At 39.0% G+C, this 25,700-nt stretch overlaps 3 protein-coding genes across 7 annotated transcripts; 2 read left to right on the forward strand and 1 right to left on the reverse strand.

Moving 5' to 3' along the window:
• The first annotated feature begins 1,202 nt into the window (after positions 1-1,202).
• On the forward strand, positions 1,203-10,875 carry LOC135585255 (calmodulin-binding protein 60 B-like). 4 transcript variants are annotated; one of them, XM_065102680.1, is made up of 9 exons: positions 1,203-1,296; positions 1,429-1,614; positions 3,696-3,771; positions 6,402-6,460; positions 7,881-8,374; positions 8,461-8,621; positions 8,710-8,913; positions 9,380-9,614; positions 9,964-10,875. In XM_065102680.1, the coding sequence occupies exons 2-9, from the start codon at positions 1,535-1,537 to the stop codon at positions 10,554-10,556; spliced, it is 1,902 nt and encodes a 633-aa protein (XP_064958752.1). In that variant the 5' UTR covers positions 1,203-1,296; positions 1,429-1,534; the 3' UTR covers positions 10,557-10,875. The 4 variants fall into 4 exon arrangements, with proteins under 4 accessions (XP_064958752.1, XP_064958754.1, XP_064958751.1 ...); XM_065102682.1 differs by having other exon boundaries at positions 1,204-1,296; positions 1,477-1,614; XM_065102679.1 differs by having other exon boundaries at positions 1,220-1,360.
• A 1,005-nt stretch (positions 10,876-11,880) lies between these two features.
• Positions 11,881-20,353, forward strand: LOC135585281 (pentatricopeptide repeat-containing protein At5g10690-like). Of its 2 annotated transcripts, none has more exons than XM_065102683.1 (12): positions 11,881-12,400; positions 12,763-12,945; positions 14,111-14,243; positions 15,129-15,223; positions 15,405-15,566; positions 15,671-15,739; positions 16,754-16,886; positions 17,996-18,228; positions 19,386-19,499; positions 19,652-19,720; positions 19,790-19,966; positions 20,042-20,353. In XM_065102683.1, the coding sequence occupies exons 1-12, from the start codon at positions 12,155-12,157 to the stop codon at positions 20,264-20,266; spliced, it is 1,839 nt and encodes a 612-aa protein (XP_064958755.1). In that variant the 5' UTR covers positions 11,881-12,154; the 3' UTR covers positions 20,267-20,353. The 2 variants fall into 2 exon arrangements, with proteins under 2 accessions (XP_064958755.1, XP_064958756.1); XM_065102684.1 differs by having other exon boundaries at positions 11,883-12,400; positions 19,386-19,463.
• Positions 20,354-23,340: 2,987 nt separating this feature from the next.
• Positions 23,341-23,940, reverse strand: LOC135609305 (uncharacterized). Its single transcript, XM_065102412.1, has one exon. The coding sequence runs from the start codon at positions 23,938-23,940 to the stop codon at positions 23,341-23,343; it is 600 nt and encodes a 199-aa protein (XP_064958484.1).
• Positions 23,941-25,700: the final 1,760 nt, after the last annotated feature.

The raw sequence follows: 25,700 nt of genomic DNA on the forward strand, positions 1-25,700 counted from the left end.
TCTTCTTCCTAAATGATTTTTGGACGAGGTTTATAGCCACTAAACTCATCGAATTATAAGAAATGAACTCCACAAAGCCTGAAAACTTTGAAATGTTAATGCATTTTGCTAAGAGAAAACATCGGAGACTTGCTTCACATAAGCCTTTCGGAAAATTAACAGTCCGAACAGAGATCAATTCTGATCAAACAGCACATTAGTTACCACTACACCTAATTCAAAGCGCACGCACGAAGAGTAGAGCGATGGGAAGGAAGAAAGGAACTCGCCAGTCGACGCACGCGACGTTCGGCGCCATTGCCGTGAGACGCGCGATGCCGTGCTCGACAGCGGCGATGGCGTTAGCGGTGGGATAGTTGATGATGAGGCGGCAGTCCAGGTCGGACCCACGGCCTGGGACTGGCAGTGGCCCTAATCACCGGGGCCGTGGGAGACCCGGCGGGGAGAGGTCGGAGGCGGCTCCGAAACGTAAGGAATGGCGCGGAAGCGGATGAGTCGAAGGAGAGGGAGAGAGAGAGAGAGGGGGTAGCGGAGAGCATGAATGGCCTTTGGGGCACGCCATTTACTCTGACGCGCGACAGAAGAGACGGCTTCATTTGTACGGCTTAGATTAGCTTTGGCTTCCGTTTCCGGTCGTCCCCTTCGACGGATGAGGGTCTCTTTTGGGGGCAAGGATTTGTCGGGTATTTTAGTGAGAGAAAAAGAAAAAAATTATTTTCGAGTTTTTTTTTAATTTTTTTTGGGAAGCCGATGACCCCTAATTTTCAAAATTTTCAAAAGATAATTTATAATTCTTGAAATATAATTGATATGTCTCAGTGTAATTTATTCGTCCAAACATTCTATGGATCAATCCATAAGATTATAAAATATATTTATAATTTTTTTTATAAAATCCTATAACTGAAGAATTGAATTAGTTCGTCCTATAGCGATCAATCTAAAATTGATGAACCGATCCACTTTGTGAATAGAACCACCAAAAAAGAAAAGAGTGTTGTTGTGTCATATTAGGGATATTCTATGGATTATTAAAATATTGGGGTGGAAAATATTGAGAAATTTTTAGAAATATAATTTTAACTAAAAAAGATTTTAAAATTAATTTTTAGTTTAGTTTAGTTATGTCTTAACAAATAATAATTTTGTTTTTATCTGAAAAATACGTAAAATAACCAGTTTCACACAGACCGAAGTCTTAAAGTCCACAAGTCGCCACCCACTCTTTCCTCTTCAGATTCTTTTCCCTTGGCAGCTGCCCTCGAGGCGAAGAGGGGAGAAGAGAAGCGCGAACACGTAACTCCTCCTTGCCCTCTACTTCCCCCAAATTCTTCTTCCTTACCCGTTGCTTCTTGCTAGAGTGAGTCTCCGTGAATCTTTGATCGGTTTTGCGCCGTGGAGGTTTGAATTCTTTTTGTCCTAATGCAGATTTCGGGTGATTTGATATGGAGATTATGTTCTTTATGCGAGGGTTAGGGTTACTGGATCTCTGGGTGTAGCAAGGGAAGGGCCGATCGTGATCTCGGAGACGAAGATGAGGGAGAAGCGTGGATTGGTTCCCGGCGATGACCTGCAACCTGAGCCCAAACGGCAAAAGGTGCCGGCCCTCGCGAGGTGACTGAAATCTCGAGTTGTTTTCTCGTGGAACCTACAAGTTGCTTTGCTGTGTTGAAATGCTTTTTAGTGTTTCCTAGTTGATTGCTGGGGTTGGGTAGATAATTGAAGTATGGATCTTCTGGCCTGAGCTTGTGATCTTCGAAAGAAAAAAAATCATAATAGTGCGAGAATTTCTGAGAGTTAAAGCTGTGAACAATCGGTAGTTCTTTTTTTTTTTGTTTGGTTACAGCCGATAAATATTCTTGGGTATGCTGTTAAATTGCTCAAAATTGTCAATTTGATAAGATCTAGAAACAATCAATTCTTGGATAATTTCCTGATATTTTTTTTGAAAATATTTGTGTATCGTTTTAGATTTCAGATTGTTGCTCGTTTTGTTACCATATGTTCATAGGCTAAGCTAAAAGCTTCTCGGAGCTTTTGACCTTGTAGGAAATTGTTCTGTTACTTTAGGTCACAGCAGTAACTGAAAATTTTCAGATAACTTTTATCCATGAAGGGACAAAAAATTGTATCTTGTTGACAGCAATTAAAATTATTAATTAGTGAAGCTCTGTTTTTTTTTTTCTTTCATATTGCCAGCAGGAAATTTAAAATGAAATTTGTTCAAATATGTGATGCTTTAAGATATTTTTATTGAAAAAATAATTTTATTTAGTATATACTAGATGATTAGAATTTAAGAATGGTTGCCAACTCTCTAGGAAAAGAGGTAGACCAAAAACACCATGACCTTTTATGTCTAACATAAATTCATAACCAATCAACAATTTGGTAACCTCATGGTAAGTATATATAGGCACAGTCCCAGCATCATTCTAATATATTATTTGCAACCGCCAAAAACTATTGACCTTCTCTCAGCATGGCGGCTATAAGAGTTGTGAAACCAATAACAATTGCAAAATCTGATTCAATGGTTCCATGCAATATTCCATGATCAACCACCCATCCAGACCTTCCATTGGATCCCGAGGTAAGCGTGCGACATACTGGAAAGAGATGGATGGCCTCAAGTGAGCAGCAAGCGGAGGAGGATTGACAGCGGCAGGTTCATAAAAAAGGAGAAGATGGTAGTGGGCTCATGGAAGAGGAGGGTGACAGAACTCACGAGTTCTATTTAATGCCCCTGAGATGGGGGTGGTCAACATACTGTCTTTCATAAAATGCTGACTAAGTAGCATTACTTGATCCTAGAAATTTATGAAACATATGTTTAATGTATGCACTGTTTCGACTTTCGAGTACTGACAGTTGTGGCAAACCCTGCTACTGGTGGAAAGAAAATAATTTTCTTGGACTGGCATTAACATCATGATTACCACCTAAATCTCACTACTTATTTGCTTGTTATTTCTCTTTTGTTAATTGATGTTCTTAGTAAGAAATAATTTTCTTCTCAACAGTCAGGTTTCCTCTCTAGAATCTGAATTGATGCAAATAGACTTGTATCATGATGGATAGCATAATAACATACTTCTTAAGCATTTCGTGCAACACGTTTCTTGTTTTTTCCATTATATATATATATATATATGATGGTTGGGTGTTCAAGTTGTGTGAAGTTAGTGACCTAGTATGACAAAGTTGTACTTGAGGTCGCAAAAGTCAGTTCTGCTTCTCACTCTTAAGTATTGTCCTATTTAATTTGGTACCAAAGTAAGAGAAGATCAAAATGTGGTCATTTTTGGCAGCAAATTATATTTATTTGAGGGACAGAAAAAATGTGTGACATTATTAATGATCATATGCTGAACAATGGGTGTGAAGCAAACTACCATGGAGTATACATATCTTCTGACTTCTAAGTTTCCTCAAAAGGTGTTCCCACTGATAGATAATCTCCTGTTAACCATTGGGACAATCTTCCATGCTATTTTGTTGATTTTGAGTAGTGGTCTAGAGCTGATCTATAATGATTGGATGGTCTTGAGCAATCCTGACAAAGATAGAGAACTTTGTAGATGCACTAGCCTTTAGTGTTTTTTCTTTCTGTCTATGCAATTTATTAATTATAACTATTTCAAAGTCAAAGAGTAAATGGCAATTTTGGTTTTTTTATTGACATTCTATTTCAGTGTGATTGTGGAAGCTCTTAAGGTTGACAGTTTACAAAGACTTTGCTCTTCATTGGAGCCGATTCTTCGAAGAGTTGTAAGTACAATTCATCCTTCTCTCCCTGTATCCATTGTTTAACATTGTTACCAAACCTGTTGCAATTTTGGTCTGCCATTTAGCTCTTTCATAGTTGGGATTCCGATGCTAGGCTATCACAGGTAAGCTCATATGATAGTTTTCAAGTGGCTTAACTATAGTATAAAATATCCAGCATGGAATGGTCTGCCATAGAATTCTTAATATTTCAGTAACTGAAACATCAGTTAAGAGATTGAAAGAGTAAAAATGGGAAGGAGTTAAAAAGAAAAACATGCCAAGAAAATTAGGGGTTTTGAGTTTCTAGATCAACAAACGGCCCTTATTTATGTTTACCAATTTAAGTTCACTTGTAACCCAAACTCTTTATGTCCACTGATCCAATAAACAAGATCTTAGTGTTTATAGAAATGTCCTATATATTCATGAAAAAAAAGATTACAACTAAAATATAAACATCTTTACTATTTTGGTATTATGGAATATGGATAATTCATCAATATGTCTGGTGTCAAATTGATCATCATATTTGTGAATCTTCTCTCTTTCTCTCTGGATCATCCATCAACTGATCTTTGTGAGACTGTTGGACCAAGATCTTTCATATGTGGATGAACTTGATGTCAGCATTTACAATTCTTTCATTAAATGACTCATTAGGATTTTCTTTCATGAAAAGAAGAGCCAAGATATTGGAGTATGAAAGAATGTTAAGAATACTAGGGATGAGAACGAATTAAGTTGGTTCAAACAAACACGTATATTTCATCAATGATTGAAATTTCGTACCATACCGGTGTACCGAGCGATACACCAGGGCATATTGAGTGGTACGTCTAGAAAAAAATATAAAAATCAATTTTAGTACCAAGCAGTATATATATATATATATATATATACACACATATATATATATAAACCTTCAATGGCATTATTCCACCCTATCCTCATCCTATGTGCATTGATGAAGACAATCCATCTAAGTCACACGTAGGCAGTGCCTGAATGTGAAGTTAGACGTACATGATCACTAAAAATATATAAAAAATATATATTTTATATAAAAAAAGATATAAAAAATGAAAAATCAATATATAAATATATAAAAAGATATATGGCGTGTCGAGCAGTCGCCTCGTCCTCGTCACCGTCACCTCGTCATTGTCGCCTCATTGCCTCATCTTTCTTCTCCTCGTTGCCTCGTTTGTGGCCTTCGATGTCAAGGAGATGGGGAGAAGAAAAACGACATCGACATCGGAAGGTTCTCCGTGCGGCGACAGTGGACGAAGGAGATCGTTCGGAGATGAAGAAGGCCGGGGACTTCTCCCCCTTTCTCGCGGCTGCCTCTTCCGTTGCTCTCGTTGTTGCCTCCCCTGATCCCTGTGCCTCTAGCTCCCCCTCCAAAGAGGTATGACTCTCCTCGTCATTACCGCCTGGATCGGGATCGTCAAGGGAGGGTGGCGCTAGATCGAGAACGAGAAAGGGTGTGGAAGACAAGTTCGTGTCGAGTTTCGACGAGCTCAGGTTCATTGAGACGTTGGTGACGATGCATCGGTGACTCTGTGGTACTCTTTCTCAATGCTTCTCCTTCTTCTTTGATGCTTCTCCCTCTTCTTCGAATGCCCTCTTCTTTCTTGTCCCGCTTCACTGCAGCTAGGCTGATACTGCCCAGTAGTGGGCGGTCCGCGTGCTGGTCCACTGGCGGAACGATACGTACTGCCCATTCCAGACTGTATGGAACGATATTAAAAACCCTGTATTTCATTGTTGTTTCTTCGATGTGTTTGCAATATGGATTATGCTTTTGGTGCTTTACTTTAAAATTTGTGGGATAGCAGAATGCTCTTCTTGAAATTCTTATTATCTTATCATTCTATCGATCAGATTTTTCTGCAACTTTCAGGTCATCAAGGTGGGATCTGAAGGCATTTTCAGTTTGTGTGTGTTCTTTATAATGTTAATTATCATGGTTAATATTGCTCATGTTTAGTGGTAGGCATGTGAGCATGGTTTGCAGTACCGATCCGTACCGCCCGGTACGGGCGGTACGTACCGGTCCGCCAGACGTTCGGTACGCGGACCATATGCTACAGTGCTCGGCACGCCTGAATATACCGCTCGGTACACCTGGGTGTACCGAGCGGTATACCGTACCGTACCGGTACCGAGCCCAGGTCGAAACTCCAGTACGGTACGGTATTGCGAACCTTGCATGTGAGTGCTATATTCTTCCATTTTGATTCTCGGCAACCTCTTGATCAACCTTTCTTCTGCCTTATCTTTATTTTTTTTCTCTGTTTTGCCTGATTCATGGTTTTCTCGTGCCAGTCTAATGTGTATGAACCCTTGGATTATAGTGTATTGCATGTTGGAGTATTTTCAAACTAATACATAGTTGATAGAAATTCAGAAAATTTGCATGATTTGTTTAGTATTCTATAACTTGATTGCCATACATGTTGGACTATTTTCAATCTAATACATAGTTGATAGAAATTCAGAAAATTTGCATGATTTGTTTAGTATTCTATAACTTGATTGCCAACAAGTAACATTTTGCTGATTCTGTCTTTTGCTTGTTCGTGTTGCTTGCCTTGTGATGCTTTCTTCTTCCTACTGTGTTTGTATAGGTTAGTGAAGAAGTGGAGCGTGCTTTAGCAAAACTTGGGCCTGCTAGAGTTGGAGGCAGGTAGATGGTCTTGACATTATCATTGAAACAACTGATGTTTTGATGGTTCTTTCTTTCATTCTTTGGCAATATATTACATTTCTCTATATTTAGATTTGCTATTTCACATGTCATTCTTCAAGCTTCTGAATGTGATTGCTGTCAATATTTTAGGAAGAGCTTGTGGAGCTTAATTATTCTGAAATAAAGATTGCTCTATTTTAATCTTGGGGTTATTTGATTCTATCCCCTAAATGTGAATGTACTAAAAAAAAAAAAACTGTATTTCCATTGAAAAGTTAGATATTATTATATTAATATACATGACCTTAAAAGCTTAACCTATTAATAGTCGTCCTATATGACCTTGAGAGGGATACATGATCCATCATAACTCTGAAGGGACATAAGTGGTAAATACACAGTTTTAATTCTTTGCAGAGAGTATATCTGCAGTTGTGCTTTTATATTACTTCTGCAATTTATCACATTTATTGTTTGCTATTCAAAGTCCATTGAGGCTTGGTGAACAATACTTAATCTAGGTTTACTAGCATGACTTTGTCAACTTTGAGAGAGTATATGTTGGGCATCTATATTTCAGTGCTTGATCCATATGATAAGATCATTTTCTTCATTATTTCAGAGTTGCTGTCGTCTTGTTCAGTCAACTGATTTGCAACACATCTAATAAAATTTAGTTCATCTTCATCTTATACCATGCCCAATAGCTAAACTTTTGGCAGTGGCTCTGTCAAATTGAAGTTAGATATATGGTGGGCTGAGGTCCATCCAATTTTGTAGTATCACTTACACATGCCTATGTAGGCATTTCTTGTTGGTTCTTTCCACATCGGTGTCATCTAACCATAACCTTGTATGGAGAAAATAGGTCTACCAACTTCAGTTTTGTGTAGATTTATGTGATTTCTATTGGTTATAAAGAAAATTGCCAATTGTTCAGCCAAATATTCATTTGATCTGATTGTCAACTTCATGTTCATTCCGTCCTAACATGGAATAAATATTGTTGTTCTTTACTGTTGTTTTCTTTTTCTAGGAACTCGTTATCTAAATGATTTATTATCGTTTTGTTTGTTATATGTTTATTTTACATCATAGATAAAATATAGCTGAAGAAATCAAATCCTGCTCTGACCGTTATGTAGCGACTAATAGTTGTCAGACCAACCAAACACCTGTACCAAACAATATAAGTTGGTGATGGTCAATATAGATAGGTACACTGCCCAGTATACCAGTATTGTATTGGTCCAACCAGTTTCCAAAGTTCTGATCACCTACTAAAATAGTATCGTTCCAAGATTTAAATCCTTGACATATATCTTAAGTATTTTAATTAATTTGATTGGTTATAATCAAATCTTTATCATGCAAATTTTATCTGTTAGGATTCCTCTGATTCTTCAGAAAAATGCAGGGCTTCTCCAAAGCGTATTGAAGGACCTGATGGAAGAAACCTGCAACTGCAGTTCAGATCAATGTTGTCCCTACCACTTTTTACTGGTGGAAAAGTAGAAGGGGAGCAAGGATCTGAAATTCATGTTGTGTTGCTTGATGCAAACACTGGGTTTGTTGTGACATCAGGGCCTGAGTCATCTGCAAAGTTAGATGTGGTTGTGCTTGAGGGTGATTTCAATAATGAAGATGATGATAACTGGACTGAAGAAGAATTCGAAAGTCATGTGGTCAAAGAACGTGAAGGAAAGAGGCCACTTTTGACTGGGGACTTACAGGTGTCACTAAAGGAAGGTGTAGGGACACTTGGAGAGCTAACTTTTACTGATAACTCTAGCTGGATACGAAGTAGGAAATTCAGACTCGGGCTGAAGATTGCTTCAGGCTTTTGTGAGGGTATTCGTATTCGTGAAGCAAAAACAGAAGCTTTCACGGTTAAGGATCACAGAGGAGAATGTATGTCACTTCATACTCATTATTTAGTTTTTATGCCCTCAATTTTAGCTTGTTTATATAATATCATTAATTTGTATCTGTTCTAGTGTACAAAAAACATTATCCTCCTTCATGGAAGGATGATGTTTGGAGATTGGAAAAGATTGGCAAGGATGGGTCATTCCACAAGAAGTTGAACAAGAGTGGAATATTCACAGTAGAAGATTTTCTCCGGACTTATATCAGGGATCCGCAAAGATTGCGAAGTGTATGATATCTTATGTTCTTTGTTATCTTGGACACTTTAGGTACAACCATTGCTTTCTCTTGTGATTTTTTCTTTTAAGCATCTGCAGATCCTTGGTGGTGGCATGTCAAATAGGATGTGGGAGAGCCTAATTGAGCATGCAAAGACATGTCCCCTAAGTGGAAAGTATTATGTGTACTATTCTGATGACACAAGAAATGTTGGTGCAATCTTCAACCATATTTGTGAGTTTAGTGGGTTGATTTCTGGAGACCAGTTCTGTTCAGCTGAATCTCTGACGGATAGTCAAAAGGTTTGTACCATTGCATTATATTTTTCTTTGTTGCTTCAGGTTTTGCAAGATGATTAGTGACTAGCATGTATAAATGAATAACTCTTCAAACAATGGAGATTAGCTAATGGTTGCATGGTTGTTGTCACTAATATATATTGGTTTATTTGGTGCAACATGGGACTTTATTTACTTTTGGCTGTAGGTTTTCACGGTTTGTTTACTTTTCACCATAGCACATCATTTCAATCATTCAATCACTAGTGAGAAATTTCTGCATCTATTTAACCTGTAGCTCTATTTCTTTATAGCTTCACTTTGATGCATCCTGAGATAAATGTTTGGGCATTTGATCTCAAAAGAAATATTATTAGGTGACTTTTGTCTTGTTCCTTAAGTTTTTCCAGAAAGATATCAGATCCTAGAATCATACAAGAAATATAAGTATTAGCTTCCCAAATTACAACATTTTCATTATTTATTACAGGTCTTCGCAGATACACTCGTAAAAAAGGCATATGATAACTGGGCATGTGTAATAGAATATGATGGCAAGGCTCTTCTGAGTTTGACGTCAAATAAGAAGACAATAACTACCCGGAGTGAATCTCGAGCTTTGGCAAATTTTTCTGATTCATATGATTGCCCACCCTCACAGCAGCAGTTGTCGGTTCCAGCTCTGACAGTTCAGTCTCTCACTGATACAGGCATGGTCAGTGAAGGTAATGAAATATTTACTTCTTGTTATCCTTATGTAAAGTCCACTTCTAAGATCATTTTAGTTATCAATCAGTTAAGTGATTCAGTTTTTTAGAATATTTCTCATTGACAATAGTGTGATGATCACAGTTTGTAGTGAGATTTTACCATTATTTTTCTATTAGATGTCTAACAGAAGTTGAAAGATGTGACCATTAACAGCTTATCTTCTTCTGCAATTACTAATGGCTATAAAAGAAAACATATTTCTGCAAAGATATTAATTCTCTGTTCTTTTGTTTGAATGACATGTACACTTTGCTGCTGCTCAAAATTTGCTTCTGTTAACTGACTTTTCTGTGTTCTGAGCAGGAGACAGCGGATATGGTGATAATCAAATGACCAGATGCTCCTCTCATCCTCAACTTGTTATCTCAAATGCCCAGTTGCATTACGAAGATACATCACTGACCCCTCAAAACCAGTTCTGTGAGTCTTCTGGCCTAGCTCAAGTTTCAAGAAATGATAGCTTCGGCCTGGCCTTGGGTCCATCACAACATTCAAGCTCGGAATTTCAACTGGTTGGCCAGCCCATGTTGTCTTCAAATCTGAATTCATATTATGACTGGTCTAATCAACGGCAGAGTCACGGAGTTGATGATTACCTAACAGAGGAAGAAATCCGCATGAGGAGCCATGAGATACTGGAAAATGAGGAAATGCAACAGCTGCTTCGACACTTTATGGTAGGATCTTCCAGTAATGTACCAGGAAATGGATTTGAGTCTCCTTCATTTGTTTCTCCTCCATCTCCGCCCTTCAACTTCGATGTGGATCAGAACCGTTCGTCCGGTAAAGCTGTTGTCGGGTGGCTTAAGATTAAGGCGGCGATGAGATGGGGCATATTCATCAGGAAAAAGGTAGCCCAAAGGAGGAGAGCTCAACTTGTCGAGCTGGAAGATTAGCAAATCGATTCAAAAAGTCTTCTTGGCCATGTAACATAGAACCTGGTGGCCTTTGCAAATTCTAATGGGCTATCTTGCGTCCTCTTGAAGACTGCTATATGCTGATCCGATCCCTTTCTTCTGTTGAAGGCGTGATGATGTTGATCCAAGTGCAGCAGAAATTTCTCTACGTAACATTGCAAGGGTCTCTTCGACTATTGATATGGACATTATCCGATGCTCAAGACGATTGCACCATCTATCTCTTGGACATTAACTATGCCTCTCCAGTGTTGTAAACATTTACTACATCCAATAAGTTGATCTCATTTAATCTGCAGTTTTTACCTGATAGTATTACAGCCACTTGCAAACTAACAGAAGTATGGAACCAATTCAAGCGACCAACATCTTATCGATGTAGAGGATCGCCAAGGTGGTATGTTGAGCTAAAATTAGTAGCTATTTTTTTGAAGGCTGCATATAATGGTGTTATTCTCACTCTATTTTACGTAGTAAATTAATTAATCCATTTCCAATAAATTATATATATATATATATATTTATTTATTTATGTTAGATGTGGTTTTTCACGTATTTGTGGGGAAGCAGTTAGTGTTATTCTTATTCAACTTATTGCCCGCAGCATATTTGCAATAACCAAAATCAGTAAGGTTAATCTAAAATCCAAATCTCTAATTAATACCTGATTCAATTAAATCATTAGTTCTTCCTAACTAAGATTTAGAACTCGTAATTAATTAATCTGAAAGTAGATTCCCTAATTGATGCCCGAATCAGACTATCATCTTGATATATTTTTAATTTTACTAATAAACAGAAGATCCATATTTTACCTTCAAAAGCTAAGTTTATGAGGTATATTAAAGATTATATAATAGGATAACACTATTTATAATATATTTTTTTTATTATTTATAATCTCATTTTAAACTTTTAAATATTTTTAAATAATTATTATTTATATAAATTAATATAAATATTCTTTTTTCTTCCTCTACCTTTTCCTCCTCCTCCTCTCTTCTTCTTTCCTCTCATCATTTTTTTCCTTCCTCTTTTTCCTCGGGCGATGAGCGGTTAGAACAACATCAACAAAGAAATTATTTTTATTATTTTTATAAATAATATAATAATATTTTTATTATTTTTATAAGAAATTATCAATAGTAAATGAATGGTCAAGAAGGTTCATTAAACTAAACTTTATGAAATATGAGGATTGGTTAGGGTCCGAATTATGAAGTACGTACAGTTGTTTGAGTTTACTGACGAGTAGCTACCGAGGGAAGTACGTTGGGTGTGTCCGACAGGCGCAGAGATGCCACCAATTGTGGAGCGGGTACGAGGACGAGCTGCCGATGGCGGCGCTTTGGCTCCACAGGGCAACAGGGAAGGGGGTGTGACCTCTGGAGTACGTGGTGGAGAACGGCCATGGTTTCGGAGGAACCGGGTGGGAGATGGCCGAGTTTAGCGATCGAACCAGTGGTTGTTGATCACACAATCCAATTGTGATGGGACCGCATCAGCCCTCCGGCTTATCCCTTCGCTTTATCCCTACTTCATCCAACAGGAAGCAATAACGCCTTTGCTCCGCAGCGATGCACAGCATCGGCCTTCCCTTTCGCGCTCCTCCTCCTCCCTTCCTTGAGGTCGCTCCTTGGCCCTCGAATCCCCCATCTCGAACCCTCCTTCCTCCCCGCGCCTCGCTCTCCTCCTCCGCCTATTCTCCCTCTCGCCGCCTCCCGAAGCCCCCGTCGGTGCCAACGAAACCCCTCCCTAGCCCCGATCTCCGATGGCTCACCTCTCGCATAGTCAAGCTCTCGCGCCGGCGGCAGCTCGATCAGGTCCGTTTCCTCTCTTATTTCTCTTTTGATGGTCCGTTCTCTTTTTCTTGATTTGTTGATGTGACTGTTTCGTTCAGTTGCTCGTCCGTTCTCTGTTTCTTGATGTTTTGATGTTGTTCCAGATTCATTCATTATTTTCTGATTTATTAATTTGATCTCAGATCAGTTTCTCCGTTTTTACTCCGTTTTCTTTTCTTAGATCCCTAAATGTGGTTTTGGATTGGTTTCGCCGGTTCTTATCCGTCCTCAGTTTCTTGATTTCTTGATGGAAAATTAGATTGTGTGTTTCGGTTTTGACCCGTTATATTGGTTTCTCGAATTCTGATCGGTTTTCTTACGTTTGAGATGTTGTTTGGGAGCAGATCTTCGAGGAGGTGGAGATCGCCAAGAGGCGGTACGGCCGGCTGAACACGATCGTCATGAACGCTGTGATGGAGGCCTGCATCCACTGCCAGGACGTGGGTTCCGCACGTCAGGTGTTTGAGGAGATGTCTGGACCAGATGGCTGTGGCGTGGATAACGTCTCCTTTGGGATCTTGTTGAAGGTAACCATCGTTCTTGCTTCTCCATCATAGGCAATAATTGGAGGGGTGGGTGAAATATGTCATATGGATTTCAGTGGGGAATTTGGGTTTATGTCCTGTATCGAGTAGTTCATATTGGGTGTCGCTGAGCAAATTAATTAGCACTCGTATTAGTATTTTGTTGTGAGTTGGATTGATGTTTCTTGGTGTCTGATTCGTATACTATGCCAAATTTTTTCTGTCATAAAGTCATTATTTAAAAGATATGGTTTTTCATTGTTATCATTAGCGCATGGTGTTGACAAAATTTTGATCTTTTTTTTTTCCTTTTTTCTTTCATATATTGATCTTCGACTTTAGCATTTCATGTTTAAGTAGAACTTTGACTTTTATCATCTGAAAAAACACTTTTCAAAACTATCTGATGCCACCTCATGACTATCAAATTGCCTTTCATTCCTCTGATGTGATGATTTAAATATCATTTTAGTCGTACAAAATTGGTGGTTACTTGACATAAGATCTTCTCTAGATCCTACCAGTGACAATATCTTTCAAATGTTTTCAACCTGTATATATAGTTGCTTTGAGGTTAGACATCGCTGATCACGTGAAATTGGAAGAATTTTTCCTCATGGATTAAGTGAATACTAAAGGGCTTGTCCAGGACAGTATTGATACTTGCTAAGTCCACAAGTTAGATCAGTAAAGAATTGAGGGAAGGACTATTTAACTATCATGCCTTGGTATTTGCTGGCCTCACACTGGCATATGCAGCCATCATAGAGTTATTACTGAATTTATGACATTGGAAATTGTGTAATGAAATTGAAAATAATTTTATAACAAGAATATCAAACACAGAAGCAGTTTTCAATATAAAAAAGCAAGAATTTCAGGCATGAGTTACCAATGAAACTGACAGAAATGAGCATATGAAAAAAGGTGAAAGGACAAGAGATAACACAGTTTTATTTGAGTTTTATATATGGAGGAAAAAGGACATAACTTCCATATCCAAGAATGAGAACAAAATATCCCATATTCAAATGATTTGTGCTGTAGAATTTCTTTTGCATGCTAGGTTTCAATGTTTTGGACCCCTAAAACACAACTCATGTCAATTTTAGCATATGAATATTGATTTCACCTTCATGGCATTGAATATTTGTTAAATCTTGCTAAGGGTTTAGGTGAGGCTCGAAGAGTTGATGAAGCATTCCAAATGCTTGAGTCTATAGACAAAGGTTCTGCTTTTGGGGGATTGCAATTGTCAGCTCATGTCATCTATGGGCTGTTGAATTCTCTTCTCCAGTCAGGTTTGTCCTATGATCTTGTTAATCCTTTCAGTTCTCTTCTTTATTACCAACGGATGAAGTGATTTCGCTTTTTCCAGACTAAAAAGATTTTAAATTTTGCCCTGATCAACTATATTCTGTTTCTATGTGGTTGATTCTCTTTTCTTGTATTACATATCTTGCATCCCCAGTTAAACTATTTGCCAAATTCATTGCATTAGAGAAGAATGACAACAATGTTAAACGTTTTTATGATTGTCTGCTACAAGTTGTCTGATATTTTTGGAGCAGTAGGTGGTAGCTGCACCTTGCTTCCATTAAGAATCTTGGTATACAAGTCAATCCAACAATCAAATTACAGAAGATTTTGGTTTTAGTTTGATATATTTCTGTGTACTTCTGTGCTGCATTGTCCTCATTGATACTGAGAGAATCTTCTTTCGTGCACAGTCTGTCTTTTTGTCAAAAACACCGAGTCTCTAACACAATTATTATGTTGAAGCCACAAAAAGGAGGATAAAATAAACAGATAACACACATAGAGCAATATTTAAATGTATACTAGCAGAATTCTTACGGAAAGTGAAGGAAAAATACATGATTGACGGAACATGAGATTTGGGATGTAGAAGTTGGACTAGAAGGGGAAAAGCATAATGAGTTTTGTTGATCACCCAAAACCTATTTAGGGCATGCATGCATTCAATAAGTTGACTTCAAGTTTGTAAGTTTAGCTTATTTTTTAGCACAATAAACATTCTGCCATCATGGTCATCACAAGAATAAGTTCTTTTATGTGCCAGATCCACCAAGAACTTGCACCTGGGTTTGAATGATTATCGCAAAAATGTGTTTCTAGTTTGAATGGTCAAACTCTTTTAACTTGCACCTGGCTTGAAAATGCAGGAGATTTATGGCGTGCCAATGGTCTTATTGCGCGTTACCGTTTTGTGCTTCATAAAGAGGGTCAATCCCTCTTACTGTACAATTTACTGATCAAGGTAATTTGTTGACTTGTTCCAAAACTGTTGGTGTTTTGCAAGTATTTGTAACTCTGAAGTTAGAGCAATGCATCAATGTGTTCTTTTCTCTTCCTGTCATCTTATATTATGTCCTGACTCATGAATTTTTGTATTGATGATCTTGTTGATTGACTGTAAATTCTTTTGGACCTTCTTTTAGGGATATACAAACAGTGATTTCCCTCTTGGTGCTTTAGCTGTTCGGGATGAAATATTGCGTCAAGGGTTGAAGCCTGATAAATTGACCTACAATACATTAATTTTTGCATGTGTCAAATCTGGAAGAATAGATGCTGCAGTTCAGTTGCTTGCAGAAATGAAGGTTTTGAGCAAGTATTTGGAAGGCCAGTTTAGAGCATAACAATTTTTTTTATTGTGGACAAAAATATAATACAGATTTAATAAATAATTTATCATGTCTTACAGGAAGAAAATGAAAAGTCTAGTTGTTGCGAACTCATACCGGATGCTGTCACTTACACTATTTTACTTAAGGTACAAGTATCTCCAACATTAAATTGTATTTGCTTATTCGGATTACTGATGCGTGTCAAATGACTAAATAAACACTATCTCTTAATTAATTAGATATGGAAACATTGGCAATCACCTGTTGTGAAAATAGTTATTGGCACCTTTACCATTGCCAAAAAGCCCTACTTTCCTCGAAGTAGAGCTTTTATGGTTGTGCTCTTCCCCGATGTGTTGAAGAAGCTGGTATAAGATACAATTTTTTTTCTTCTTTTCTTGGGGTGGAAGCTGTTGGAAGAACGCTACCTTTTTTTGTCACCATGGCAACCGTAATCAGAGCCCTGAATGCAAAGTAAGCTTGTCCAAGTGGGGCTCTTAAAAAAGCCACCATAGCTCTTCAGACATCCTAGTGGCAATTACCCTGCCACAACTTGTGGTGGTTATGTTGATGGAAACTTAGGGAAACCTATGTAATTAGCCAATCGTGAATACATAAAGACATGTTCATACCAATGATATGATTTTTATGGCTTCTCAATGAATCATAATTACTTCTGGTACAAAAGTATTTATGCTGGAATATTTCTAAGCTATGCTCATAAGGTTGCCTTCCATTTTCTGTTATGTTTCCTAGGGTATCTGCTTAAAAGAATGAAGGTTGTAACTTTAGTTAGTATGAATTATGCAACCATTCTGAAAAAGGAATAATACAATCAAGAAAATAAAAGGATAATTCCTGGTAGTAAATTTGGAGAAGCAGTCAAGGGTAAGGTAACAATTGAAACCGTTGACAAAAAAATTTGACATTGTATTCAGTGGGCTTATATGTGGTTGCAACTAGGCACCAAGTTTGTTGGTTATGCCAGTTAACAGCTAGATGTATTGTTTTCTTATTGATGCAACCCACTTGCACCAATTTAACTTCATCAGTCCCTGCTCTTCTGCTTTATTCGGAAGTTGTGGTACTGCATGCATATTACGAATAGCAATGGGAAATTTGTCATTACCTGGCTGCCTCATATGTTAAATGGTCAATAGGGCTTTGGAAACAACAAAGACTTGCATTCAGTTATCAAGACGGTGGAAGAGATGAAAACTTCTGATCTTTTTATTGATAGAACTGCATATACAGCAATGGTTGATGCACTGCTGGCATGTGGATCAATCAAGGGTAACTTTGCTTTCTCAACTGTTAGGCAATCTCTTCTACGATGGTTATGTTTCTTTTTTTGTCATGGAGCTTTATTGAATCATTGTGTATGCATATTTTATCATTAAAATGACTACTGGCACAACGGGTGGAGTTATCTCGTAATTCAAGATTGAAGTGATTCTTGTATTGCATCCATTTTGTCAAACTTTGCAGTATCTCCTATACATAGGTAATAGGTTGAGATTTAAGGAATGCTTGAGATGTGGGAGAAGCTTAAAAGGGCGATAGGGGGGAGGATGGGGGAAAGAGGACTATATAAGAGATTGGGAGAGACTTACAGGGATGGTAGAGAAAAGATATGGTCAAAAGAAGAAAGAATAAGGAATAGGAGAAGAGAATGATAATAAAGGTCATAGCCACTTTTCTTGTAATAATAATCCACTTATTTCAATGTTCTAAAGTAGGAAACAAATTGATTATACATATTTCATGCAATTAAGAAGCAGAACCTTAATCGAAGGACAAGGAAGCAAAACGAAGGTTGCATCACAAAGAAGATGTGAAGATTAAAACGTTCCTATACTCACAGGCTTTTTGGGGTTGGATCTTGAGCTTATTAATGATAGCTATTTGATTATCTATTGATATTTTGAAATATTAATTTCTTGCTTGAGTGAGGTTCGAGCACAATGTTGGTTAAATAATTTGTTCTGATTAATGCAATGTTGATCATTTTAGTTACTATTTGGCCAAATAATGACCTTTACAAAGGTTAGTAAGAGCAAGCATATTTCAAAGGGCTCTGATATGTAAAGCCATATATTATTTGCTTGCACATTGAAAATCTGTTTATGCTAGAAAAGCATATTTACATTACTACTATGTATTTTTTTATTATCTCCATATACAAGTCACCTTAAGGATTGCTGTGCTGGTCAGCATGGGTTGCAAGTTGCAACACTAAAGAGGTATCAGCACATAGCATGTTAATTTGTGCCTGAGATGCCACTTAAACAAATTTATAGCTTTTTTTTTGTTAATAGAATATTTGATTTTGTACCTTCCAGTCTTTGATCAGTATGATGTTTTGTCTGTTCTAATGCTTTTTTGCTTTGATTTTGTCCTAGGTGCTCTTTGCATATTTGGAGAGATAATAAAGCAGTCTGGCAAGGATAGTAATATTAGGCCAAAGCCTCATCTCTATCTTTCCATGATGCGGGCTTTCGCTATGAGGGGAGACCTTGATATGGTCAAAAGGCTAAATATAAGAATGTGGTCTGATTCTGTTGGATCAATTTCTCCTTTAGTTCAAGGGGAAGCTGATGAGCTTCTGATGGAGGCAGCAATAAATGACAACCAGGTACTAGTATTTCCTCACAAAAATAGTATCAATATCTGTATTTCATTATTTTTTAAAAAATGTTTCGAGTCTTATGAGCAACTGTCATACCATGGAACTCTTTGTAAACATAGAATATTTTTGAAGTTTGTAGATTTTTATTCAATATTATGCATTTATTCACAATGCAGCTTAAGGAAACTAACTTGATTATGATCTAATGAACAGCTTGATCATTTCTTGTCAATTTGGTCAATGATGTCATTTTTAACACAGTAGAGAGAGCAAGTAAAAGAGTAATCAGCATTGTCCTTTTCGAATGTACAACCCAATTGTTCTTTAGCAACTTGAGTAAAATTCGGTGACAGTTTCTGAGGCATGTCGCTTTCTCGGTACTCCTTTCTACTTGTGGTGTATTGTTTTGAAAGCAAAGATCTTTACCAAATGTGTAATCTCATAGTACGAAACAATAAGCCATAGGAACAGAACTTCTTGTCCTGCTTAGCTTTCATGGTTTAATTGCTAAAGAGTAGAAGCATATAGTGTACCTGGCATAGGGTACAAAGCATTATGGCACTTGCCGTATGCAGAATATGCTATAACATACACCCTGGTGTTTAATCTGCCCATGCTTAGGCATAGGCAGATTACATACTTGTCATATGCAGAATATGCATAGGCAGTATATGCCACTGCTATAGTAAGTACATGGGCATAATGTTGTCCATTAGTTCCTTGGCCAGTTGCTGATGATTAATAACTACATGGATTATAAAATGAATATGAATTGCATCTTTTACATGAATGAGTTCTTACACTATGTGAGCATTGGTAGATGTACATTTTTTAAAGTTCATGTACAAAAGAGATTTATTTTTCTTTTAGTGGTACATGTTAAAACGTGTTGTGTTGCAGATTTCTTTGCCTTGTCGTTTTAAAACTACAACTCATATGTTCAGCAGTTAGAATTTTCCTGGTTCCTTAAAAAAAAATACATGGTTCTTTATCAGCTTCCAAGGTAATCTAGACGCAGGTGAAAATGTGTTATTTTTTATGCCTTCTCTACTATCAACTCCAGACTAGCATGATGTATGCATGGTAGATTCTATATGACTTGTATCATCATGAAATCTATCTGTTTTTCTCCTTTTATGTTTAAATTGTCAATTATTTTACAGGTTGATTTTGCTAAGGTTGTTTTGTCCAAAATAATTACCAGACGGCAAGGATTTTCTTGGACAAGTAGGGGAGGCATGGTATTTACAATAATCTTTTCTATTTCAGATTTTGTGGTATGAGCAACTGGGTTGATTTGAGTTCAGTTAATATATCAGTATTCAATTTTGGTCTCGATGAAATTTACATCTAAATTATTCAGATTCAATTAGAACAACTTCATGGTAGATATGAAAAACGTGTTTTAACTAGTAAGAGTTGGCTGCAGACTGCAATCAAAGTAGAGGCTCTATCAGGATTCACCTGTTCCATGCTTAGGCCTTACATCCTTCCTCAGGTACAAAGCTCATTCTCAGGATTCTTTTCAAGTTGCCTCGATCTTTGACATTCTCTCCTGTCAATTCAGGTTTTGGTGGATGATCCAGTCGAGAAGTATATGACAGCTTTTGATGATGCCAACCCATTACCTTGTAGCATGACATTGAATAAAGTCGTCATGCGTTTCTTTAAGGATTCTGCCATTCCAGTCGTGGATGATTGGGGCAGCTGTGTCGGAATTGTTTATCGCAATGATTGCAACAAGGTGTGTGTTATCACTGATGAGCGTTGCAGGCGTTGAAAGACTTGTGATGGTTGGTTGATGTTCCTTTGGTTGCAGATAGATGCACCAGTTTCTTCGGTGATGAGGGGACCGCCACCTTGTGTAACTACATCGACATCCATTGGCCGAGTCATCGATCTCCTGCTGGAGAAGAAGTATGAAATTGTAGTAGTTGTTCGAAACAGTAGTGTATATGAGACCATTTACAGCTGTAGTTCCAGGCCAGTAGGAGTTTTTACTCTCAAGAATTTGTTCCCGCTTTTACATGTTACAGACCAGTAGCAGTAAAGTCCACGTCGTTTCTTTTGTAGATTTAATCAAAGTTCATGGACATGAAAGTCTTGGGAAATTTATCTCTTGGCATTTTTATGGGTTGCTTCAAAGGTGTTCTTTTTTTAGACAGGAGGAGGAAAGGATGTTCGAAGTACCGAGAGTATTCAGAGCCTGTAGTTGTCAAAGCCTCCCACAAGTTTGGTATCCGCATCCAGCGTTCAGGGTTTTGCATGAAAGACATACATCGGGAGTTTCACCTGTTGAGGGAGGGAGACTACCACCTCGATTGAGTCCCACCTTCGTTCAGAAAATTTTATTTTCCCAAGTTTTCAGTTATCGACCCTAGTGGCATTCATTCTACAAAGCATAAACCCATCTTTCCTGCTTAGATGGATGGTACTATACTATTATAATAGGACACGCGGATGCTTTGATGCGTGGTCATAGCATCTTTGACGATACGGTGGGGCATAGCTCGAGAGAATGGACTGTATTCCTACCTCAAACTACATTCGGTGAGCTACTAATTGACCCTGGATTTTTTAGTAGTATTTCATCATAAATATTTGTCCTAAGCACTCAATCGTCACTCTTTTAACAGCAATAAAAATCCCTATTCCTCATCTTCATTAATCCTCATCTTCCACTAATAAAAATCCCTTTCTATAAGAGCTAAAGTTTAATAAGCACCCAAATGTCCCACCTAAAGAGTGTCGTAACTCTTTTAAGAGCTCGTCTCAAATTATCAACTCATGAAATATAAATTTTATTTTCTTTAGTGTAAATAAGTACTGCATCGAGATTATTGATTATGAATCGTTATACAATCCATCTAAGATAGAATGTTAGATTACAACTAACATTCTATCTTTCGTTTATACAAAATTCACCGGTTCAACTATTTTTTATTGAAAATATCAACAACGATGTTTGCTTGCTCGAGCTCGTACTATATCATTATCGTATCAAATTCAGTTAGAAAATCTTATCATCGAGCTTTATTTGTAGAGAGCTTCTACTTAGTTTAATAATAACTCCGCATGATCATATCTATCCTTAGCACAAATCATATTTTTAGAAAAGAGTACCTTCATACTCATATATAATAAACCACCATTGCCGTCTCTTTTTTGTGCACAAGTTGATACTCGTTGAGCTTGAGACTCTTATTGGCCACAAGTGTTCAGCTTGTCTTTCAAGTGCTTGTCAAATTTCTTGAACACTGTGATTTTGAGCAAGACATCATGACTTGTCCATTGCTCGCCTTCAAGACTAATCGGCCTTCTCCTTTTGCATATTCTAGGGACCTGCGCGAGGTTGCACTTTGCGAACGAATTCTGAAGACATAGCAATCTTTGAAAACTCAAGAAACAGAAGAAAGCAGATCGAAAACCAGCAACATAGAAAGCAAGCGTAGAAGACACAGCACCTTTGGCAGATTCTGATCGTAAACCACCAGAGACGCAAGATGCCCAACCCCAAGAAACAAAAGAACCCAGGTCAAGAACTAGCAACACAAAGAGCAAGAAACGAACAAGGCACTGGAATCTTTAAGAGATTCCGATCGTAACCCACCAACGTTGCAAGACATCCTAGCCTTGAAACGAAAGAACGCGAATCAAGAAGACTCGGTTGGGAAGATGTCTTTCTCCGTGTCCCAGTCCGCGATCTTGATCTACACCATCAGAGCAGAATCGCCGGTCCAGAGAACCAGCAAGAAGGGGATTAGGTGATAGGATATAGTTCAGGTATCGATCGATCGGCCAACCTGGAAGGGACAGAAGATCCCCATCTTGCACCTCCGCGATTGCTCTTGCTTCACCAGAACCCGGGATCGGCCATGGGATCAAGAGAGGGCGGGAAGGCGAGTTCGATGGGCGAGTCTTTCTCGAAAAGCTTCGATGCTGGGGTCTATTTTATAGCATCAATTGGACATCGAACCGGGCGATGGGCGAGTTCGATGGACGACATCGAACCGGGTTTATGTAGGGAACCACAACTGCAATTGGACATTTGGGCCGCTCACGTCCAGTGCATTGGACTCACCCCCACCTGCAGGATGTTAACGGATCGGATTCGGACCGAAGCAGTATCGAATCCAATAACAAGTGTATGGCTCCAATAAATAGTACAAATGTCGTGCAAAAATGCAATTTGGGGAGAAAAAAAAAGAGAGAAAGAGTTTTTTTTTCATCCAAGGATATAAAAGTATAATGAGATCATATTTAACCTTTTAGATGGAATAATATTACTCAAAAAATTAAAACAATAACAAGGCAAAGGATCTTTAGATGAAATGGCACAAAATTTGACACCTAAAGTGCAATACTGGTTCTCTTTTAAAGTGTTTTTCTCTGCCTCTGTTTCTTTAACATCTGAAATGACTGCATATGACACCTTAGGTTGGTCACATGTTGAAGGCTTGCCTACAAGATTTGGTGGATTTATGATTATTAATATAGGGAATAAATCCATTAGTATTGAACATGGCATGATTGCTTCAAGCACTGGTTGGTGCCATTTCCTAACACTGAGATGCAGCATATCTGAGATCAAAGTCAGCAAAATATAGAAGAAAGTTGTGCAGTATTATTTGTGGTGAAGGAAAACCCTACTGTTCTACTTACTATATAGATAACGACTAATAGTCTTCTTCCCATTGGAAGTGTCTTTTCAGCACAGTCTTTTAAGATTCTTTTTGGTCTCTGTCCTTATCAAAGTCTGGTTTACTTGGTCACCTAAGAAGTGGATTAAGAATGAGACAAGCACAACTGAGACCCAAAACTTCGCCTTCGTAATCTCCATGTACGAGAAGACGATTGCTGATCTCTGCCGTGACGAAGACCAAAATTTAGGCACAAGAAGATGAAGGCTTGATGTGAAGAGTTAGCCTCTACAGCGCGAACATGGGATCCCACCACAGCGAGGACATGATTTCCAGGATTACTCTTCCGTTTGCTGTCCTAAACCTAATCATCGATTACCAAGAGATATGATTTGCTTTATAGGCTTCATCAAGCAGAGAGCTTCGTATAACTCGTTGCTCGCGGCACAACGTAGGTAATGGGATCTAAGAGCTCGTCTCAGGCACGCAAGTGCGAGGTGAACCTGACCGGCGATGGCAACACGGCCGCGCTCTCCGCCCCGTTACAGCTCAGCGACCGGAGAAGCCTCCACGGGCCTCTTCTCCCGTTGCTCAGGCGCCCGACGGTATCCTCTGGCGACGGCGTTCTCCGCCGCCTCTGCCGGGTCCTGATGTCCTCCATCTGCATTGCGGACGGGACCCTCATCGGCCCGAGCACGAACAGATACCACCTGGGCTGCGGCTTCATGGCCTCCGTAGGCGGGTCCGACGCAGCCCTTCTCAGCTTCCGGTGCTTGTCCGCGAGTCCTCCGGGCCAGTAGTGGCGCCGGTCGAGGGACCCAGACCGCCGGTGATCTAAAGGCAGGGTTCCGGGCAACGGCGAACGGGGATTGAGAGGGAGGAGCCTCCACCCGAGGAAGACGTCCTCGGCAGAGCACATCTCGCTGGCGGCACAGAAGAACTGGAAGGAGTCCGGAGGGGAGGAGAGCGCCCGGTGGAGGGCCGAGGGATCCCTGCCGGCGGTGGCGGTGGCGATGTCTCGGAAGGAGAGAGACATGGGAACCGAATCCTCGCAGTCGGAGTCGTGAGCGCCGGCCATGGTTCGGTTCGCGGGCATGGCGGAGTGTATTCTGGAAAAGGGGTATTTGGGGAAGAGGGGTCAAACTCAGGAGCAAGCACAACTAAATTTGGCTTCGCTACGTATCCTTCGAAGGTGGCAAGGCAGGCGCTTGCTTTAAAGAGGTGGGGGATATTTTGGGAACAGTATGCATGCATGACTTGTACGTAATCTCCATCTCGAGCGTGAATACTTTTCGGAGTTACGCGAAGATTAAGGCATCAAATGACCTTAGTATTGTTACATGTTGTCTTTCGTATACAAGCAACACAATCTTCTCCCGTCCAATAAAAGAAGGAAGGCAGCTTTACATACATCACCTTTTGAACATCCTTTTTAATTATTACCATCACCTTTTAAGCTTTAATAAAGTGACGTTGGTGGAGGAGTGTGCACCTTCGTTTTCCTTCCTCCTACTCAAAGGCTAAAACCAAGCAGGTTTTCCAGAACATGAGCCACCTTTGGGAAAAAGTATTCATATATTTAAAGATACGTGCATGTCTGTATATCAAAGTACAGCTTACACTACGAGCCATGTAATACTACTGTTTCTTCTTGCCTATTGTTCTTTTGAGGAAGAAGCGTGCATGTATGATCGCAGAATAATCAAAAGGCTCTGCTGCAAGTCCTGTGGGAATCATCCTTTTTTGCCTGAGATGATACGGCATTGCAGCTGCCAATTCCACTTTGAGTTTCTTTTTCTTTCTTTCTTATTCTTCTTTGCTTCATTGACAAAACAGATCGGCCCTTTTTCCAGTTTCCAAAGTCGGAAAAGGACGCCTGCTTCTTTGAAAAGCATCCAAATACGTCCCTTCGTAATCTTTTCCTAGAAAATTTTTGCTTTTAAGTTTTAATTACGATGAATCTTAAGTTGAAGTTACAACCATGTACGTTAAGAAGACAAATATATATAATAAAATATCTCATTGCCATTCTTAGTGAAGCGGGAGGTTCTTCGAGGATACTTACGAGAACTCATCATGTCAAATGAGAAAAATAATACGAAACAATTTTCTCCAAAAATATAGAGTTCTATCACTTGACTAGGTGAGTACAGAAGCAGTCACACCCGTTAAGAGGTTTTCGGATGTCCAAAGTCAGGTGGAGATGGTCAATCCCTTCGTCAGACAGCAGCAACATACAATCAATCCGGTGCTGGAGCGAAGAAGGAATCTAGTGCCTCCCTCATTCATCGATTTCTGCCAAGCATCATCGGTGCTAAGTTTAGCTTAGTCAGGATTTGATTTAATCCAACTAAGTATTATCGATAGTGACTCTATTAAGCCACCAAATTATTGGTCTTATAAATAATATGTAACTTGTAGAAAACAACACAAAGTCATTAAAGCAAGCATCACGTTATCGAAAAGAATAAATCAGGGCCTTGCTCGTAAAGTAGCACAAAAAAGGATTAATTAACCAGATCGGGATAGCTAAGCGGCGGAACGTCGAGTCGCAATCAGGCGCGGGCGTGTGAGGGCCCACGGGCGTGAGGAGGCACGCCGCCGTGGGCCCGCGACGTCCAGGTGGCGCTTCCAGACCACGTGGGGCGGGCCCAGGTGATCAGTCCTGCCGCGTGGGTCTTAAGGTGGGCATTTCCTCAAACAGGTGTCGAGCATGCTCTTGCGCGCTTTGTTCACGTGGACGCGAGCTGAGGAGGTAACAGCGCCAAGGGACAACTGCCGCCGGTCCACTCATAAACATCATGGGTGGATCCATCTATCGTAACAATAATCAATAAA

Source organism: Musa acuminata, chromosome BXJ2-4, assembly GCF_036884655.1.
Source record: "Musa acuminata AAA Group cultivar baxijiao chromosome BXJ2-4, Cavendish_Baxijiao_AAA, whole genome shotgun sequence".
Taxonomy (NCBI): Eukaryota; Viridiplantae; Streptophyta; class Magnoliopsida; order Zingiberales; family Musaceae; genus Musa; species Musa acuminata.